The 21,447-nt window shown below is 46.4% G+C and overlaps 1 protein-coding gene across 2 annotated transcripts in view; it reads left to right on the top strand.

Annotated features, from left to right (window-relative positions):
- The first annotated feature begins 1,238 nt into the window (after positions 1–1,238).
- Positions 1,239–21,447, top strand: part of sdr16c5 (short chain dehydrogenase/reductase family 16C member 5) — a 35,705-nt gene continuing 15,496 nt past the window's right edge. For both annotated transcript variants that reach the window (XR_004411754.1, XM_033019755.1), the window contains exons 1-2: positions 1,239–1,937; positions 18,057–18,188. Coding sequence is in view for 1 of the 2 variants with exons in the window: in XM_033019755.1 (XP_032875646.1) it covers positions 1,617–1,937; positions 18,057–18,188 (453 nt within the window). In the remaining variant the exon portion in view is untranslated. The remainder of the gene's footprint in view (positions 1,938–18,056; positions 18,189–21,447) is intronic.

Here is a 21,447-nt window from a genome sequence, read left to right as displayed (position 1 = left end):
TGCCTGCGTCTGGCTCATATTCCTCTAAACCTGTCCTGTCCATGTATCCGTCTAAATGTTTCTTAAACGTTATGGTAGTGCCTGCCCCAGCTATCTCCTCCCGCAGTTCGTACACCCACCACACTTCGTGTGAAAAGGTTACCCTTCAGGTTCCTATTTAATCTTTCCCTCCCCTCACCTTAAAACTATAGGTGTTCACCTTATAACTGTTCTTGATTGCCCTACTCTGGGCAAGAGACTCAGTGCATCTACCCAATCTATTCCACTCATGATTTTTAACACCTTTATAAGATCACCCCTCATCCTCCTGCGCTCCAAGAAATAGAGTCCTTGCCTGTTCAACCTCTCCCTATCGCTCAGGCCCTCGAGTCCTGACAACATCCTCGTAAATCTTCTCTGCACCCTTTCCAGCCTTAAACCAGTCCTCAAATAAGATAGCGTGTAGTCCCTATCTTCCAACCTACTTCATTGAGACGTTGCACTTTTTTGTCTACACCTTCTCTATAACTGTGACACTATAGTGCGGTAACATTATATTCTGCACTCTGGTAATTTTCTCTTTAAATTACCTGCTGTACTTAACTATGGCTTGCTTGTACTTGCGTGTAGTATGATTTGATTGGATAGCACACAAAGAAAGCTTTTCATGGTATCTCAGCACATGATAATAACAAACAGACAATAAACAATGATTTTGTGTGTTATTGGCTGTTGCTACTGAAATCAAGGTTTTTAAAATTGTATCTGAACCTCACCATACTGTGCATAACAATAAACCAGAAGTGACTTAATAAACTTTGAGTTTTGCTAGGTCATATGATTATACAACCATTTTTTAAGATAAATTAAAGTTGTAATAGTCCAGTGGAAATCTTGAGAAAAATAAGAAATTGAAGATCCACTGGGATTGCTACATACAATTAAACTTTTCCAACTATCTGGTCTTAATTGGATTTTAATGGAACTGTTCTCTACAATGCTAAGAATTATATTCTGTACGCTGTATCTCTTTGCTCCTGTTTTTAAGTTTGGCTTGATTGTATTCGTGTATAATATTATCTGATTTGATTGGATTGCAGCACACAAACGTGTTCCACAGTTTTACCTCGGCACACGTGGTAATAATAAATCTGAACGTAAACAAATGCAATTTTCAAAGCCAACAGAGTTTTTTTTTCTCCTTCCGTTGCAAAGTTCAGATGAATTTGTCTCTAAAACCTGCAGATGGCATTCTTGATTCTTGAGTCAAAATATAAGCAGGAACAAGAATCGCAACCCGGGTAGGCAGGGCAGAAGTGCAACAAGGAAGAGCTGGCTTGCACAACTGGGGTTGCTTTTCTGTTCCGCTCGAAGGGTGTACAATGATTCTCGGAGTCAAAATATAAGCAGGAACAAGATTCGCAACCCTGGTGGGCAGGGCAGAAGTGCAACAAGGAAGAGCTGGCTTGCACAACTGGGGTTGCTTTTCTGGTCCGCTCGAAGGGCGTACAATGAACCATTGCTGACGTGTTTCGAGCAAAGGTCGTTCCTATTTTTTTTTCCACAACTAGCTTCGGTGACCAGAGAACTAGGTGCAGAGAGACAGATACTCGACGCGTGCTTACAGACTAGTCACGATGAACTTCTTCTTGGAGACGCTCTGGACGTTGCTGCTCTGGCTGTACTACAGCCTGGAAGCGCTGGTGATGCTGGTGGTGCCGGCGCGGAGGAAGAATGTGAGCGGGGAGATTGTGCTGGTGACGGGCGCTGGCAGCGGCATTGGACGTCTCGTGACGCTCCGCTTCGCCCGCCTGGGCACCGCGCTCGTGCTCTGGGACATCAATGCAGAGGGCATCAAGGAGACGGAGCGGCTGGCCCGGGAACAGGGGGCCTCCAGGGTCCACACTTACGTGTGCGACTGCAGCAAGAGAGCATCCGTGTACGAAGTGGCTGACAAGGTCAGGAAACGTAGACGCGACGAACTGCAAATGCAGTAAAAAGGCAAAAGTGCTGGAGGGTACTCAGCGGGCGAGATAGGAGGGTCTAGACACAAAACGTCGTCTATCCATGTTTAGTTTAGAGATACAGCGCTGAATCAGGCCCTTCGCGCCGACCAGCGATCCCCGCTTATTAACCCACTAGGGACAATTTTTACATTGTCCACGCCAATCAACCTACGTCTTTGGAGTGTGGGAGGAAACCAAAGATCTCTGAAAAAAATCCACGCAGGTCACGGGGAGAATGTACAAACTCCGTACAGACAGCACCCGTAGTCGGGCTCGAACCCGGGTCTCATGGCGCTGCATTCGCTGTAAAGGGCCTGTCCCACTTTCCCGAGTTATTCACGAATTTTCCTTGATATATATATCTACAGACTCGTTACGAACATTCTGCAAGTTTGAATCAAGGGGAAAACTCGGGAGAATTCGTGAATAACTCGGGAAAGTGGGACAGGCCCTTAAGGCAGCAACGCTGCGCAACCGTCACGCCCCAAAAATGCTGCCTGGCCCGCTGAGTTAAGGGCCTGTCCCACCAGCATGCGATTGCATGCGTCTAGCGCGACCAAACGTGGTTGCTTGATGCGTACGGCCACGCGGGGCCTGTGCCACTTCGAAGCGTGGAGGCGTATGGAGTTGTGCGGGGCTGGTCTCTACATCGCGCGGGGCACTGAAAATCCCGCGTCTTGACGGCGTACGCAGCGTTTTGACGGCGTACGCCTAACGCGTGGCATTGCGCGATGCCCGGCGTGCCGTTGCGTGATGACGACACCACCCGACGACGTGCGATGTCCAAATTCAGTCGGCCCGCCTCCTGCCCAGCTGTTTGGTGAGTATGACGTAAATTACGTCATGCGCGAACCTTTCGCGTACTTACTGCGAACTTAGTGGGAACTCTGCTTCCGTTTGGTCGAGCCAAACGTATGCAATCGCATGCTGGAGGGACAGGCTACTCCAGTATCTTTTGTTTTACTAGAGGTCGGGAAATGTACTAGCTGGGTGAACTAAGGATTAAGGTTTGCCTTTCCGGAGAAGAATGGGGTGTGTTGTTTTGCTACGACCTTGGTAGAGAAAGTAAACATTGCTATTATATGTATTAAAAAACGTTAGACGTCAGTGTTTAATGAGTGAGCTTAGGGATTGTTAACGGAGTTGAATGCAGATAAATGTGAGGAGTTGCATTTTGGGAAGTCAAACCAGGGAAAGACCTTCAAAGTGAATGGCAGGGCTGTAATCCCTGGGTGTAATCCCTGGGTGAACCAAGAGTTAAGGGTTGTCTTCCCAGAGAGATGGAGTGTGTTGTTCGTCACTGCTGGATGCTGGGACCATTGCTATTTATGGTTTATTCAACAATTCAAAGCTCTATTTATCAATGAAATTAATATTAATTTCTGGAATAGTTATTTGTAGATTTTAGTTCTGCATTTAATACAATCATCCCCAGCAGAATGGTGGACAAACTGTCTGATCTGGGTGTTAATGCAAACACATGCGGATGGATTAAGGACTTTCTAACAGATCGCCCACAGACTGTCAGGATGGGGTCCAATTACTCCCCAGTCCTGACGCTCAGCACAGGAGCGCCACAAGGTTGTGTGCTGAGTCCCATTTTGTACACAATATACACTTATGACTATACCAACACACAGTACAAACAGGATCATTAAGTTTGCGGACGACACGACTGTGGTGGGACTGATAAACAACAACGACGAGTCTGCCTACAGGGATGAAGTCCAAAAACTGACAGTCTGGTGTACCAAAAACAACCTGGTACTCAATCCATCAAAGACAAAAGAGCTGGTCGTTGACTTCAGGAGGAAGAGGAGAGAGGAACCTGCTCCCTTATACATCAAAGGAGAGATGGTGGAGAGAGTCACTGGCTTGAAGTTCCTGGGAATAAACATCTCCCAGGACCTCAAATGGCAAATGAACACCGTCACTCTCGTGAAGAAGTCACATCAGCGGCTGTATTTCCTGAGGTCTCTGCGGAGAGCAAACGTCTCACAGCCGCTGCTGTTGTCCTTCTACCGATGCGCCGTGGAGAGTATCCTCTCCTATGGAATCCTGGTGTGGTTTGCTAGCTGTACTGTGGCTGAGAGGAGGGCATTGCAGGGAATTATAAAAACTGCGCAGAACATTACAAACGCCCAACTGCCCTCCTTGGATGACATATATAGGGCCCGATGCTTGCGCCGGGCCACAGATATCAAGCAGGACACATCCCACCCTGCCAACCACCTTTTTACTCTGCTACCCTCTGGGAGGCGATTCAGGACTCTGAAGGCTCGCACCGGTAGACTAAAAATAGTTTCTACCCATGTGCGATAAAAGAGCTAAATTCCAACAGAGAATGCTGGGGAAGCAAAATGTAATTCCAAGAAATGCCACCAAATTCTTTTAAATTCTTTTAAATTCTTTTAAAAACCTATTTATTTTTTACTAATAAGTGTACATATTTGTTAATGGTTGTCGTGTTTGTATTTTTTTAACCGGAGGAGATGTAATGGAATTTCGTTGCACAGTATTGTGCAATGACAATAAACGTATTCATTCATTCATTTATATTAGAATCAAAGAGTTGTGCAACATAGACACAGGTACTTGGCTCGCCACATCCTCGCTAACATTTTTGCCTTTGTACACAATCATATTTGCTTTCACTGAGACAATATCCTTCTATATCTTGCCTAATTAAGTGCCTGTTTATATGTCTCTTAAACATAATGATTGTATTCGATTTCACCACCACCTCTGGCAGCAGATCTGCATAACTACTCTATGTAAAAGTAACTGTTTTCTCAAATCACCTTTTAAACCCCCTGCCTCCTATCTTAAAACAAATTTCCCCCTACCCACTCATGTTTTTGACACCCTGACCATGTGGAAAGATTCAGACTGTTATTCCATTGGCAATGTTTCAAAGATTGGTTACTCCAATTCAAAAAATTCCTAGCCTTTCACCAGATATGTGCTCCTATTGTAAAAGGACAATAAACTGCCAGCACAACCAGATCAATTTCTCAAGACATGGACACCCCTCACCGAATTCTTACAAGAATAGCATGGTGCAACAGAAATTTAAATTTAAATCCGATAACGGGTTGTGTGAGGTGGGCGGGGGGGACGAGGGGCAAGGTATATTTCCACCTTTCTTTTTCTTTTTTCTTATTTCTATATCTTTTGGCCACACTACTTTGGTAGTCTAGGGGTCTTTCTTTTGTTCTTTTTCGATCTATAATTTCATTTTTCCCCTTTCTTGTTCTCTTTTTCTTTTCTTTATTCATTTACAGGTTATAAGGTTAAAAATGAAGCTGTACAATAATTGTATAATTTTAGATGCCGAATGTTTTATCTTTGTACAATTGCTTCTAATAAAAATGAAAAATAAAAATAAATAAAAGAAAAGGTTCTGAAAGGTAGTGGGTGAACAAAGAATCAACACTGCTTTGTACAAGGGAGATAGACACAAAAACCTGGAGTAACTCAGCGAGACAGGCGGCATCTCTGGAGAGAAGAAAATCAGCATCTGCAGTTCCTTCTTATACATTTATACAAGGGAGATTTTGTCTGACAAATATGGTTGAATTTTGCAAGGAGCTAGCCAAGTGTAATGATGACGACAGTGTGGTCGATGTAGTCTGCATAGATTTCAATAAAACAAGTGATCTGGACTTATATGGGACACTGTTCCAGAGGTTGAAGACCATTAGAGAAATTGGCTTTGTAATACAAAGCAGAGGTTTATTTTCGGAATTGGAAGACAGTGACCAGTGGTGTACCACAGCGATTGGTGCTGGAACGAACCCATGCTGTTTATTATCCATATCCAAATGGTTAATATAGATGTATGAGGTGTGGTGAGTAAATTTGCACATGGCACAACATTTGGCAGTGTTGTTTAGGTACCCAGGGATAATACTGATGAGATGGTAAGACAAAGATAGGATATTCACGGTGAATGGCAGGGCCTTAAGGAATAATGAGGAACAGAAGGACATTAGTCCAAGGATCCCTGAGGTGGCAAGCACAAGCAGATAATTTGGTGAAGAATTCACATGGGGTACTTACCTTCATTAGTGTAATATATAAGAGCAAGGGGGTTATCTACCACGTGATAAACTTTTAAACCTCTAAAGCAGTCACCACCTCCTTCCCTTCAATGGAATCTATTGTAGAATTTCACTGGCCCTCCCCCTCACCTCCACTAGAGTATTGCGTGCAGTTCTGGTCACCATACTACAGGAAAAACATGACTGTTCTAATGAGGGTACAGGGGGGGTTAGCCAGGATGTTGCTTTGGTATAACATTTTAATTTGAGGAGAGTTCAGATAGGTTGGGTTTGTTTTTCTTGAAGTATATAAAATTTGAAGGTGTAAGAATAGGATGGATGGAAAGGATAGAATGGGCCTTATGAAGAATGTTCTTATCTGAAGGGTGTTTGGAGTCTGGAGCATGTTGCCTGAGAAGGCAGTGGAGTTAACGGCCTGTCCCATTTGGGTGTCATTTGCGCGTCACGCAGGTGGCGCACGAAGATTTTGTGAATCCCAAAATCCTGGGGTGCCGCGCGCGACCCTGCCTACTTCACCACACACCATGCGCACGTAATGCGCGTCGTGACGTGCAAATGATGTCGCGCAAATGACACCCAAGTGGGACAGGCCCTTTAGAAACTCTGACAACATTCTAGATGTGTGCAATATTGTGTGCAGTTTTGGTCCCCTAATTTGAGGAAGGACATTCTTGCTATTGAGGGAGTGCAGCGTAGGTTTACAAGGTTAATTCCCGGGATGGCGGGACTGTCATATGCTGAGAGAATGGAGCGGCTGGGCTTGTATACTCTGGAATTTAGAAGGATGAGAGGGAATCTTATTGAAACATACATGTTTATTAAGGGCTTGGACACGCTAGAGGCAGGAAACATGTTCCTGATGTTGGGGAAGTCCAGAACCAGGGGCCACAGTTTTAGAATAAGGGGTAAGCCATTTAGAACGGAGATAAGGAAACACTTTTTCTCACAGAGAGTTGTGAGTCTGTGGAATTCTCTGCCTCAGAAGGCGGTGGAGGCTGGTTCTCTGGATACTTTCAAGAGAGAGCTAGATAGTGTAGTCAGGGGATATGGGGAGAAGGCAGGAATGGGTTACTGATTGGGGATGATCAGCCATGATCACATTGAATGGCGGTGCTGGTTCGAAGTGCTGAATGGCCTACTCCTTCACCTATTTACTATGAAGAGCATTTGAATTTCAAAGGCTTTAGAAGATCATGGCCAAGTACTGGTCAGCATGGGCAGTTGTGCTGAAGGGGCTGTTTGTAGGCTGCATGTTTCAATGACTGACTCAATTGTAAAATATAAAAATTAAGCTTAAAAATAAACAAAAATAAAATTAAATTTGTTGAACTTTGAAGCATTTTGATAAGGGTTTGCTAATCCACACAATTAATTTTGGGGAATTTAGGAGTTGTAAAGCTGCAATTATAGATTAGTACCCATTGATAACGGTCTTGTTTCTCTTGACAAGGCATTCAATTGTCAGGGCTCTTTTTAAACCGTGAGAATAGTAAGTACATGCCTGAACATGGTATTGGTTTATTATTTCAGCCTGTACTAAAATACAGTGAAAAGCTTTGTTTTACATGTTATGCAGGTAAATCATACTATATGTAAGTACAACAGGCAGTGCAAAAAGAGAAGGGAAACAAAATACAGCATGTTACGACCCCAGGGAAAGTCCAGGTTAAAAAAAATGCAAAGTCTTCAGTGCGGTAGATTGGGAGAATGCAGATACATCATTATGCGAGGACTGTTCATGACTCTGAGGGCAGATAAGAAGCTGAAGATACAAGAAACAGTGGATGTTGGAATCTTGAGCAAAACAAAGTGCTTGAGGAACTTGTTGGTCAGGCAGCATCTGGAAAGGGAATGGACAGACAATGTTTTAGGTTTGGGCTATTCTTCAGTGTAGTCTGAAGCAGGGGCGAAAATCCCGGGGGGGGGGGACGGACATGTCCCCCCTCTGTTTTGAGAGGTGGGGGACATCCCCCCCAAGTGTTTGTAATCCGGATTTTTAAACCCGGTGAAATCTCTGATTTCAGCGGGACAATGGGGGTGGAACTGCTGATCGAGGGCGCCGAGAGACGAGAGACGTCGGTCAGCAGGCAATGGAGGCGGGACATGATGATTCAGCGCGATCATTGGAGGAGGGAGGAGGGGGGTGGGGGTGGGTGGGACTGAGGATAGAGTGTGGTGATTGGAGGAGGGAGACGTGGCACAGACCTGCGCCTCATCCTCAGCCACAATCCATCCCGGGTCTCCGGCGCTGTCTCATCCGCACATGAGTGCCCCCCCCACGGGTTGCCAGAGAGGTCGGGAGTCAGATGGGAGCTGTGTCCCCAGGCCCACAGCCAGCGCAGAGAAGCAGCGCTAAACCCAGCTCAACTCTGCCTGTCCTGCCAGGTTAACCTGCCTGGGCTTGCGGGAAATATGGCCAGCGCGGAGAAGCAGCGCTGGTATCCCGTCAGTCCAGTCAGGGCTGTAGGTTCAACCGGCAAGACAGGCAGAATTGTGTTGCATTTAGCACTGGATTGAGCCTCCGAAGGCGCGCGCGCAGGTGTGTGTGGGTGTGTGTGTGTGTGTGGGTGTGTGTGTGTGAATGTGAATGTGTGGGGGGGGGTGTGTGTGTGTATGTACGCACGCGCGGCCGCCAAAAAATTGGGGTCCCCATGTCCCCTCCATATTTTGATAGCGATTTCCGTGCCTGGTCTGAAGTATGATCCCAACCTGAACCATTGCCTGTTCACTTCCCAGATTCTGCTTGCCATGCTAATTTCCTCTAAGACAGCGTTTTGGGAGAAGAAGCTGTTTTTGAACCTGGTAGTATATGCTTTCAAGCTTTTGTATCTCCTGCTTGATGCAAGAGAGCAGAACAGAGAATGATCAGGGTGTGAATGGATTTTGATTAGGTTGCCTGTGGCTAGAGAAGATGCATAGATCTACCTCAAGGCTCCTGCAAACTCCACTCTTGTCTCTCGATATCCTGGAATAGATTCCAGCAGGCCCATGGGATTTATCCACAATGCTCTTCAAGAGCCCCAACACTGCCTCGTTCTTCATCTCAAACTGCCCTTGCATATTAGCATTCTCCATGCGGATCACGTCCTCCATTCCCTCTTTTGGTAAATACAGATGCAAAGTACTAATTTAATACCTCGTCTATATCCGCTGACTTCAAGCACAAATTCCTTTCTTGTTCCTTGAGATCTGAGGATCTCATCTATTTTGTTTAGATCAGCTTGAACAACCTTCAGTACTGGATCCTCACAATTTAGTTCCTGCTTCTTAGCACACATGGTTAGGTGTTCCAAAATGCAGTGAGGGGTTGGAGTGGTAGGTGCTTTTGTTGGTTGTGCAGCAGTAGTTGAGGGTGTGTGGGGCTTTAGATAAACATGATATGCTTTGATGGGATTTTGGCAGTACATTTAAATTGTGCCTGATTGAAGTACCCGACTATGATGAACAAGGGCTTGAGGTACTTTGTTACAAGGTTAATAGACAATAGGTGTCCTTCGAGCCAGCACACCACTATTCAATGTGATCATGGCTGATCATCCACAATCAGTACTCTGTTCCTGCATTCTTCCCATATCTCCTGACTCTGCTATCTTTAAGAGCCCTATCTAGCTCTCTCTTGAAAGTATCCAGAGAACCGGCCTCCACCGCCCTCTGAGGCAGAGAATTCCATAGACTCACAACTCTAGGTTAAAAAGTGTTTCCTCATCTCCGTTCTAAATGGCTTGCCCCCTATTCTTAAACTGTGACCCCTTGGTGGTGGACTCCCCCAACATCGGGAACATGTTTCCTGCCTCTAGCGTGTCCAAACCCTTAATAATTTTATATGTTTCAATAAGAATGCCTCTCATCCTTCTAAATTCCAGAGTACACAAGCCCAGCCGCTCCATTCTCTCAGCATATGACATTCCCGCCATCCCGGGAATTAACCTTGTGAACCTACGCTGCACTCCCTCAATAGCAAGAATGTCCTTCCTCAAATTTGGAGACCTAAAACTGCACACAATATTCCAGGTGTGGTCTCACTAGGGCCTTGTACAACTGCAGGAGAACCTCTTTGCTCCTATACTCAACTCCTCTTGTTCTTCTTCTTGCGTATGGCATGCACAGCCTAAAGTTGTAGGACAACTTGTTCTATTTGATTGTGCACACCGGGTTGATTGCATTAGTCAAAACAGGGCGGGCCACGTGAAGATTGCAATCTTACACCCCAACTCCTCTTGTTATGAAGGCCATACAACGCCTCCACGGGGTCTATAGTCCACAGAGATACAATGAGTATGTGAATAGACACAAATTGCTGGAGTAACTCAGCGGGACAGGCAGTAACTCTGGAGAGAAGGAATGGGTGATGTTTGGGTCCAGACCCTTCTTCAGACAGAACTGAACTATCGTCAGTGAGAGTACTTGTGATTGTCTGAAGAAGGGTCTCTCCCCCAAACGTTACCCATTCCTTCTATCCAGAGATGCTGCCTGTCCCGCTGAGCTATTGCAGCATTTTGTGTCTCTCTTTGGTGTAAACCAGCATCTGCAGTTCGTTCCCACACAAGAGTACTTGTGACTTGTAGCTGAATGTCTGGGTACTTTACAATTTGAGTCTCGTGATAAATGACTGTCCGAATACACAATCGGATGCTCTGGGACCGTTTCTTCAGGAGACCCGTTTATTTAATGTATATGAATATTGGATGCAGATCGGCAGTACATTTCATATGATTCATTATTAAAGCAGGCTTCCGTCAGTTAATGGCTAGTGTTTCATCGCATTATGAGTCCATTTCCTAATACCCCTGATAATGAGACCAAACAACTAACGTCCAGTTTACAACATAATGTGGAGATTTATACATCAACAGGTCAGAAAGAGTGGGGCGTATGTTCATTATTTTTTAAAGTGTCGTTCGTTGAAGATAAGTGAGTTCGTTGCTTGCGGATTCCCTCAAGTTTTTATGTGGATTTGTATCAAGTTGCATCGTTTCAGGTTTCACATTTGGAATTTATTTTGGAGCTGGGTTCAGCTGGGGGTCCACGGAAGTTGGAAGAATTCTGCTTACTGGGAATAAAGACCAGAGGCAGCGCAGCGCGGACACTTCCCGTCTCTCGTGTGTGCACGCTGGCACTAACTCACGGCGATTCACACTTACTCACACACGCGGACGTACGCAGGTGTGATCGAATTTTATGCACGGACAACGCATAATGCTGAAGAAGGGTTTAGACACGAAACGTCACCCATTCCTTCTCTCCAGAGACGCTGCCTGTCCCGCTGAGTTACTCCAGCATTTTGTATCTATCTTCAAGTTCAGAGTTAAATTAAAAAAACACAGAGTGCTGGAGGAACTCAGCACCCAGCAATCCAAGACAGGTGCGGGGGAAAAAATACGCTTGCTGGCCGGAATGGTCTGGGGCGCGCTGAGCAGCAGGCACCGCAGCCGCTGCAACTACACTTTTAGATGTGGGGGGAAAAAAAATTACGACCGCGGGCCAAATAAATGCAAAAAAAAAAAAAAAAATGTGTATATATATATATATACTAGACCAAGTGCAGACCCGTTGCGTCTGTTTCCCCAACGGCGTTTTGCGGGGGGGGGGGCTGCGGCATCAAACTCACATTAACCACCCCCCAAACACACAGGTGGGGGGAGGGGGGATGTGAAGAGGGGAGGGAGGGGAGAGGAGGTGGAGGAATCGGGACAGATTTGGGAGGGAAAGGAGAGCGGGGTAGGGGGTGAGAGAGTGGGATGGGGAGAGAGATGTGGGGGAGGGGGAGGATGGGGAGGTAGGGGAGGAGGGAGGGAGGGGGAGAGGGGTGGGGGAGAGAGGGGAAAGAGTGGGGAGGGAGAGTGGAGGGGGAAGGGAGGGGAGAGGTGGAAGAGTGGGGAGGGAGGTGTAGAGGGGTAGGGGGAGTGATGGAAGAGGGACAGAGGGGTAGGAGGAAGGGGGCGGGTGGAGAGAGGGAAGGGGGTGGCGTAGAGAGGGAAGGGGGTGGGGGAGAGAGGGATGGGTGGGAGAGGGAGAGGGGTGAGGAGAGGGAAACAGAACCATTGAAATTAAGTGCAGGAGTAGGCCATTCGGCCCTTCGAGCCTGCACCACCATTCAATATGATCGTGGCTGATCATCCAACTCAGTATCCTGTACCTGCCTTCTCTCCATACCCCCTGATCCCTTTAGCCACAAGGGCCACATCTAACTCCCTCTTAAATATAGCCAATGAACTGACCTCAACTACCTTCTGTGGCAGAGAGTTCCAGAGACTCACCACTATCTGTGTGAAAAATGTTTTCCTCATCTCAGTACTAAAGGATTTCCCCTTTATCCTTAAACTGTGACCCGCTTGTCCTGGACTTCTCCAACATCGGGAACAATCTTCCTGCATCAGACAAATGCAATTCAGGACTTTTCTCTTCACAAGCAAAGTCAGAATGACGGTTAGTGAAGAATTCGAATAATCGCTGGAGCGTTAAGATGCTGCGCGCGCCTCCTGCACCAAAGGGGGGGGAGGCATGTGTCGTCACACACAAAGATCTTGTAGCGGAGATCTCCGCTATAAGATATTTAGTCACACACTATGCTCGCGCCTCCACAAACAGATGAGCGTCTTCTTGAATGGAGAGCGCGTGGCCGCCTCCACAAACAGTCACGCACACTGTGGACCTGCCCCCACAAAAAATATTTTGTGTGGAAGGGGAGGAGGAGGGTGGAGAGGGAGAGGGAGAGGGGGGGGGGAGGAGAGGATGGGGGTGAGAGGTGAAGGGGGGGGGGGGGGCGGGGTTCGAGCGGGCGTGCATGAGTCGAGAGAAGAGAGAAGGGCAGAGAGAGAGAGAGAGGCTGGTATAACAACAAAAAACCTGGATAAACTCAGCGGGTGCAGCAGCATCTATGGACCAAAGGAAAAGGGCAACGTTTTTGGCCGAAACCCCTTCTTCCGGGTTTCGCTCCATAGATGCAGCCGCACCCGCTGAGTTTATCCAGCTTTTTTTATGTCTACCTTCGATTTTCCAGCATCTGTAGTTCCTTCTTAAAGACAGAGACTGTGCACGGTAAGGGAATGAGGAGGGAGAGGGGGAAGAGTGTGGAGGGAGGGGGAGAGTGGGATGGGAGGGGGAGAGGGGTGGGGGCAGAGAGAAGTGGAAGAGTGGGGAGGGGGGGAGAAGGGTAGCAGGAGTGGTGGAAGAGGGGGGGGGGGAGGATTTGATTAAAAATGTGTACATAAACACGACGAAATGTAATCAGGAGTTTCTATAAGCCCCCCCCCCCCCCCCAATCTTCTGAAATCTGGCGAGTACAAGCCGAGTCTATCCAGTCTTTCTTCATATGATAGTCCTGACATTCCAGTAATCAGTCTGGTGAACCTTCTCTGTACTCCCTCTATGGCAACAATGTATTTGAGCATTGGGCATTGTGACATCACACAATGGAACGTTCACCATGGGCTGGGGCTCCTGCAAAGGCATATGTAAATGAATCCATTCCGATTGGACATATGTGAGCATCGGGCATTGTGACATCACACGATGGAACGTTCAGCAGGTGCTGGGGCTGGTGCGGATTCTTTGGGTGAGAAGCCAGTTTAGTTTTGAAATATTGTGGGGGGGGGGGGGGGAGGATTTGATTAAAAACGTGTACTTAAACACGACGAAATGTAATGAGGTGCGGATACTTAGAAAGAAAAGTGAAATCTCTACCAAAATGGAAAAGATGTCGGCGATTCTGCGTCTGGTTTCGGAGTTGCAGGGAATCAAAGGAAGAAATGCGGCCGGAAGCCGTACATGTAAATGGATCCATTCCGATTGGACGTCTGCGGGGTGGGTGGAGAGAGGTGTAAGAGTGGGGAGGGAGAGTGGAGGGGGAATGGTGAGAGAAGTGGTAGCGTGGGGTGGGAGGGGTTGCGGCAGTGTTGGAAGAGAGAGGGATAGGGGATGGGGGAGGGGGGAGATGGAAGGGGGTGGGGGAGGAGAGGGATGGTTTGGGGAGGGGGGGGGGGTGTTTGTGGATTGGGAAACATAGGAACATAAGATTCTATAAGATCATCCCTCAATTTTCTAAATTATAGCCTGTAATAAGCCGAGTGTATCCATTCTTTCTTCATATGAAAGTCGTGACGTCCCTTGAACCAGTCTGGTGAACCTTCTCTATGGCAACGAAGTCTTTGGGCATTTGGGCATTGTGTCATCACACGATGACACGGTCACCAGGGGCTTGGGCTTGTTCAAAGGCATATGTAAATTGATCCATCCCGTTTGGACATCTGCAGGCATTGGGCATTGTGACATCATGTCAGGTTTTTTTTGGGGGGGGTTGATTATTAACGTGCACTTTAACACGACGAAATGTAATGAGGAGGGGATACTTAGAAAGAAAAGTGAAATCTCCACCGAAATGGAAAAGATGTCGGCGATTCAGCGTCCGGTTTCGGAGTTGCAGAGAATCAATGGAAGTAATGCGGCTGGAAACCGTACATGTAAATTGATCCTTTCCGATTGGTCGTCTGGGAGCGTCGGGCATCGCGATTGGACGTCTGCGAGCATCGGGCATTGTGGCATCGCACGGCGGGAACGAATCGAAAGGCAGAAAGGCAGCCGGACGGATGTCGGACGGATGGGGCGAGAGTTTTAATATAAGATAGATAGATAGATAGATAGATAGATAGATAGATAGATAGATAGATAGATACTATCTATCTATCTATTATTATATAAAACTCTCGCCCCATCCGTCCGACATCCGTCCGGCTGCCTTTCTGCCTTTCGATTAGTTCCCGCCGTGCGATGTCACAATGCCCGATGCTCGCAGACGTCCAATCGCGATGCCCGACGCTCGCAGACGTCCAATCGGAATGGATCCATTTACATGTACGGCTTCCGGCCGCATTTCTTCCATTGATTCCCTGCAACTCCGGACGCAGAATCGCCGACATCTTTTCCATTTCGGTAGAGATTTCACTTTTCTTTCTAAGTATCCGCTCCTCATTACATTTCGTCGTGTTTAAGTACACGTTTTAAATCAAATCCTTCCCCCCCCCCCCCCCCCCCAATATTTCAAAACTAAACTGGCTTCTCACCCATAGAGTTCCATCGTGTGATGTCACAATGCCCGATGTTCACATATGTCCAATCGGAATGGATTCATTTACATATGCCTATGCAGGAGCCCCAGCCAATGGTGAACGTTCCATCGTGTGATGTCACAATGCCCAATGCTCAAATACATTGTTGCCATAGAGAGGGAGTACAGAGAAGGTTCACCAGACTGATTACTGGAATGTCAGGATTTTCAAATGAAGAAAAACCGGATAGACTCGCCTTGTACTCGCTAGATTTTAGAAGATTGAGGGGGTATCTTATAGAAACGTATAACATTCTTAAGGGGTTGGACAGGCTAGATGCAGGAAGATTGTTCCGGATGTTGGGGAAGACCAGAACAAGGGGTCACACTTTAAGGATAAGGGGGAAATCCTTTAGGACAGAGATGAGAAAAACATTTTTCACACAGAGAGTGGTGAATCTCTGGAATTCTCTGCCACAGAAGGTAGTTGAGGCCAGTTCATTGGCTATATTTAAGAGGGAGTTAGATGTGGCCCTTGTGGCTAAAGGGATCAGGGGGTATGGAGAGAAGGCAGGTACAGGATACTGAGTTGGATGGTCAGCCATGATCATATTGAATGGTGGTGCAGGCTAGAAGGGCCGAATGGCCTACTCCTGCACTTAATTTCCATGCTTCTACGTTTCCCTCTCCTCACCCCTCTCCCTCTCACACCCATCCCTCTCTCCCCCACCCCCTTCCCTCTCTACCACCACCCCCTTACCCCTACCCCTCTGTCCCTCTTTCACCAGTCCCCCTACCCCTCCCTCCCCACTCTTCCACTTCTATCCCCTTACCCGACGCCTCTCCATCCCCCACCCCTCTCTCTTCCGCTCCCTTCCCTCATCTCTTCCCCCACCCCTTCCCCTCTGTCCTCTTCCAACCACTCCCCCGTGCCCTTCTAACACTACCCTCTACCCCTTACCCCTCCCTCCCTCACTCCCATTCTCTCCAACTTCTCTCCCACACTCCCTCCCCCTCTCCGCACCCCTCTCCAACAAATTCCCTCTCTCCACCCACCCCCTTCCCTCTGCTAAACCCTACCCAACCCTTGCCCCACACCCCCCAGCCCCCTTCCCCTATCCCCTCTCCCCCACCTCTCTCCCCCACCCCTTCCCATACCCCTCTGTCCCTCTTCCATCACTCCCCCTACCCTCTCCTCCTCCCTCCCCACTCTTCAACTTCTCTCCCCCTTCCCCTCCACTGTCCCTCCCCACTCTTTCCCCTCTCCCCCTCCCCCCATCTTCCCCATCCCCCCTCCCCCACATCTCTCTCACCCCCTACCCCGCTCTCCTTTCCCACCCAAATCTATCCCGTTTCCTCCTCCTCCTCACCCCCCCCCCCCCCCCCCCCCCCCCCCCCCCCCCCCGCAAACGCCATTGGGGAAACAGACCCAACGGGTCTGCACTTGGTCTAGTATATATATATATACGACCACGGGCCGGATGAATGCAGAAAAAAAATCTGTCTACGGGCTGGATGATTTTGGGTTATGGGCTGCATTCAGCCCGAGGGCTGTAAGTTTGCCAACCCCGTGTTAGATGGACCATACATCAGATGGATGCTTGATTGTGAATAGTGCAACTTCTGTGTTGATCAAATGATCTGTTTTGTTTTGAAACTTTGTAAGTTATCTTGATATACAGCACTTTTTTTTTGACATCCTCCAATTCTTGGCAGTTACATTTAATCATACATTATGGTTTTCCAAAAGTTCCGACTGGTTAATTAGATTTGCACAATAAATGCCAATTCTAAATGTTGTGACCTCTCCTTGCTGCCTTTGATCAGCATGACTAAGCTCATGATCGATTTTTAATATTCGGTAGGCGGCGTGACTTTCGTCAGCAGCGGCCTCTGCAGTCCGTCTGCGTTTTTATTATTTTATGTCTATGTTTTTATGTAGTTTTTGTTATTTTTTGTTGGGGTATGTGTGTGGGGGGGTGGGGGTGGTGTGGGGGTAATTTTTAAATCTCTCCCTGCACGGGAGACCCGACCTTTTCTTTGTCGGGTCTCCGTTGTCGTTGGGGCTGCAACGAGGAGCGGCCTCCAACAGGAAGACCGGGGGCTGTGTTGCCGACTACTCACCTCACCGTCGCGGAGCTGGCCGAGTCCAGAGTGGGTGGAGCTGTGGTGGACGCTGCTGCGGCCCGACCTCCAGAGTTTTGGAGGCTGCAACTGCGGGTCTGGCTGACGGCGGCACCGGGAGCCCGCGGGTCCCTGGAGGGAGACCGCTTTTCAGGGCTCCCGCAATGGCGACTTCTCCCGCCCGAGTTGCGGGGTTGAAGAGCTCCTGGAGCGGGGCCTACATCACCGCCCCGCGCGGCTTGGAATGGCCGCGGGACTCTGCGAGCGCACGCGGGGGGCTCTAACATCAAGAACCCGGTGTGCGACCTTGCATCACCCGGCGTGGCTTTAATGGCCGCGGGACAATCGCCATCGCCCGCCGGGGGCTTTGACTTTGACTCTGACATGGGGGGGAGAGTGCAGTGGAGAGATAAGTTTTTTTGGCCTTCCATCACAGCAATGTGATGGATGTTTATGTAAATTATGTTGTGTCTTGGGTCTATTTGTTTGTAATGTATGGCTGCAGAAACGACATTTCGTTTGGACCTCAAGGGGTCCAAATGACAATAAATTGAATTGTATTGTATTGTATTGTATTAATATATTAGATACAAGGTCATGATCTAGAGCATTGATCTGAACAAAATACATATTTGTTTTGGTTTTCACATAACTTTTCTCGTTCCATATAAGAAAGAAAATTATCAATTAAAGATGCAATTAAAATACCAACCTCTTTGGAAATCAAAATTGAATTAAATGGAACAGTTATTTTCAAAGGAACAGAGGAGTGACGTACTTTTTTAGAAACCTTTTAAACCCTCACATTGCTATTTTACTTGTATTTGTTTCTTTTCACAGGTGAAGAGAGAAGTTGGAGATGTTAGTATTTTGATAAACAATGCAGGTATTGTTACTGGAAAGAAATTCATTGATTCACCCGATGATTTACTAGAAAAAACTATGGCAGTGAATGCTGTTGCACATTTTTGGGTAAGCAATCATTGTTTTTTTTAATACAAAACCAGGCATCATTTTCATTTTAATGTAACCTTTTGAATAGTTTATGACTAACTTTCATTTGCCTACTATTAATAGGGAAGAATATGAGCCCCACATTTATTATGGGTAATCCTAAAATCCCTCCTACGTAAAACCTCAATTTCATGCGTGTGGACTCAAAAAATACATCACTGTACTTGTATCATCCTTATTGATCTCTGATGATGATTAACTAAGGCTTTAATTGCCTGTGCAAGCAGCCTATGTTATATCGATAGATCTGCATATGCAAATCGCAGTCATCAATTTCAATTTTTTTTAAATTTATTTGATGTTACTATGCTGAAACAAATGTATCTAAACTAACATCAATCTTTCTAAAGATTTCCTCCTAGATTATAAACCTTGTTATTATTTTTAATATTCAGCATTCTAATTTTCCTTAAACCTTATGAATTTAGATGAGCAACCACTTGCATTAAATATCATACACTATTTAAAAATACAATTTCATGCAGTATTCCTTTATAAAACTTTTTTTTTTTTTTTTAAATCTTCCACCTTCTTTGCCAAAAATCTGTTCCATGTACTTAAATACTATGCAGAGTGGAAAAGTACACTTGGATCCAATAAAAACAAATATTTTACTATTTTATGAGGTACAAATTAATAGCTGCTAAATTCTGCAATTTTCACATTAACTTCTTTTTGGAAAAAGTTTCAGGCAGAAATTAATCATTAATTAACACAAAACAATCACCCAAATACTGAATGCGTCAAACACTTTTAGCTCATCGGCTCCTGTACCACGTCTGAGTCTTTCATGTTTTCATCAAAGAGCTACGGGCTTCCTTGAATCAATTGTTAGAATTTTCCTATGATGTTGAACAAGTTAGGGCTTTATTCTTTGGAGCGCAGAAGGTTAAGGGGGGACTTGATAGAGGTCTTTAAAATGATGAGAGGGATAGACAGAGTTGACGTGGATAAGCTTTTCCCACTGAGAGTAGGGAAGATTCAAACAAGGGGACATGACTTGAGAATTAAGGGACAGAAGTTTAGGGGTAACATGAGGGGGAACTTCTTTACTCAGAGAGTGGTGGCTGTGTGGAATGAGCTTCCAGTGAAGGTGGTGGAGTCAGGTTCGTTTTTATAATTTAAAAATAAATTGGATAGTTATATGGACGGGAAAGGAATGGAGGGTTATGGTCTGAGCGCAGGTATATGGGACTAGGGGAGAATACGTGTTCTGCACGGACTAGAAGGGTCGAGATGGCCTGTTTCCATGCTGTAATTGTTATATGGTTATATGCAACATGCATGATTAAGTGAATATCTAAAACTAGTTGAAAATTATATAAACATTTCTAAATTGTCACGGCCTGGTACAGAAATAAACGGTTTCACCTACTGCGCAATCAAACATTTAAAGATGCAAATATAGAGAGTACCAGGTTGTGGGGATTTGTACAGTTGCAGAGGATGTTGGCTGCCCCGTGCATAACAAATCATGCACTTATGGCCTTTTTATTTAAAACAAAAGTTTATTTTCTATTGTTCTCAATTTATAATAGATTTTGCATCAGACACAAAGATGTCCTGAAAATAGATCAGTAAAAGTATCCAAAGAAAATGCTCGTTGATGTTGCCTTTCTCTTAGCTTGATACACAAAAGTAATTGAATTAGGTGTAACCGAGGCAGGCCTTGGAGTCTGCTCCACCATTTGATAAGATCTCATGCAATGATTGCTGGTAATTGTAAATGTGTGTAAAGATCTACAGAATTGTAATGATTAATTCAACCATCAGAATGAAGAAGCATTCTCAATCCTAAATGCCTTTTTCTCCTGCACCCCTGAGTCAGCTCTGCCTTCTTAATGGGCCTGTCCCACTTCGGTGATATTTCAGGCGACTGCCGGTGACTTTCAAGTTGCCGGCAGTCGCCTGAAAAACTGGCAACTGGAACGACGACTGTCAGAGTGGAACACACACATACACACAAACACATCGCTTCCTTCACCAGCCCTTTATGCAGGCGGGTGACAGGGCAAGCGGGGGGAGCGCTGTCTGAGTGAAATTCACACGGTGCAAAGCCAATGTGATAAAGATGAACAGGAAGGTAGACAAAAGTGCTGGAGAAACTCAGCGGGTGCAGCAGCATCTATGGAGCGAAGGAAATAGGCAATGTTTCAGGCCGAAACCCTTCTTCAGACTGATGCCTATCCTAGCCTATTTCCTTCGCTCCATAGATTCTGCTGCACCCGCTGAGTTTCTCCAGCACTTTTGTCTACCTTCGATTTTCCATCATCTGCAGTTCCTTCTTAAATGCGATGAACATGAAGTATGGCGCTGTAATTAAGAAGCTAAAAAGCACAGTGTCCTTTTAAAAGAGGGGGGAGAAGGAGTGGAGACAACTTTTAAGAAGTTGAGATACACGGCTGTTAAGCTCGGCGGACATTTAACATTACCGGTCGGTTATCCTTGATTCTGAAAACTACTGCTTACGTTTTCTTTTCCCAATGAGCCAATGAAATACACCGGTGTAAATAGCTTAGTCTCACACAGGTTGAAGCACAAGCATCTTTATTGTCTAGTTCATTATCACACATGCAGTACATCACACGTCCTGTCTACTGCAGCTACTGGCCAACATTCCATTAGCTTTCTTCACTGCCTGCTGTACCTGCACGCCAACTTTCAGTGACCGGCGTAAAAGGACACCCAGGCCTCGCTGTACCTCCCCCTTACCTAACCTAACCCCATTGAGATAATAATCGGCCCCCTTGTTTATCCCGCCAAAGTGGATAACCTCACATTTATCTATATTATACTGCATCTGCCACACATCTGCCCACTCACTCAACCTGTCCAGGTCACCCTGCAACCTCCTAACATCCTCTTCACAGTTCACACTGCCACCCAGCTTTGTGTCATCCGCAAACTTGCAAGTGTTGCTCCTAATTCCCTCTTCCAAATCATTAATATATATGGTAAACAGTTGCGGCCCCAACACCGAGCCTTGCGGCACTCCACTCGCCACTACCTGCCATTCTGAAAAGGACCCGTTCACTCCTACTCTTTGCTTCCGGTATGCCAACCAATTTTCTATCCATATCAACACCCTACCCCCAATACCATGTGCTCTAATTTTAGTCACCAGTCTCCCTTATCAAAGGCTTTCTGAAAGTCTAGAGACACTACATCCACTGGCACCCCTTCATCCATTTTACTTGTCACATCCTCAAAACATTCC

The sequence above is a fragment of the Amblyraja radiata genome, chromosome 4 (genome assembly GCF_010909765.2).
Source record: "Amblyraja radiata isolate CabotCenter1 chromosome 4, sAmbRad1.1.pri, whole genome shotgun sequence".
In the NCBI taxonomy this organism is placed as follows: Eukaryota; Metazoa; Chordata; class Chondrichthyes; order Rajiformes; family Rajidae; genus Amblyraja; species Amblyraja radiata.
This window is presented reverse-complemented; position numbering and strand designations above follow the sequence as displayed.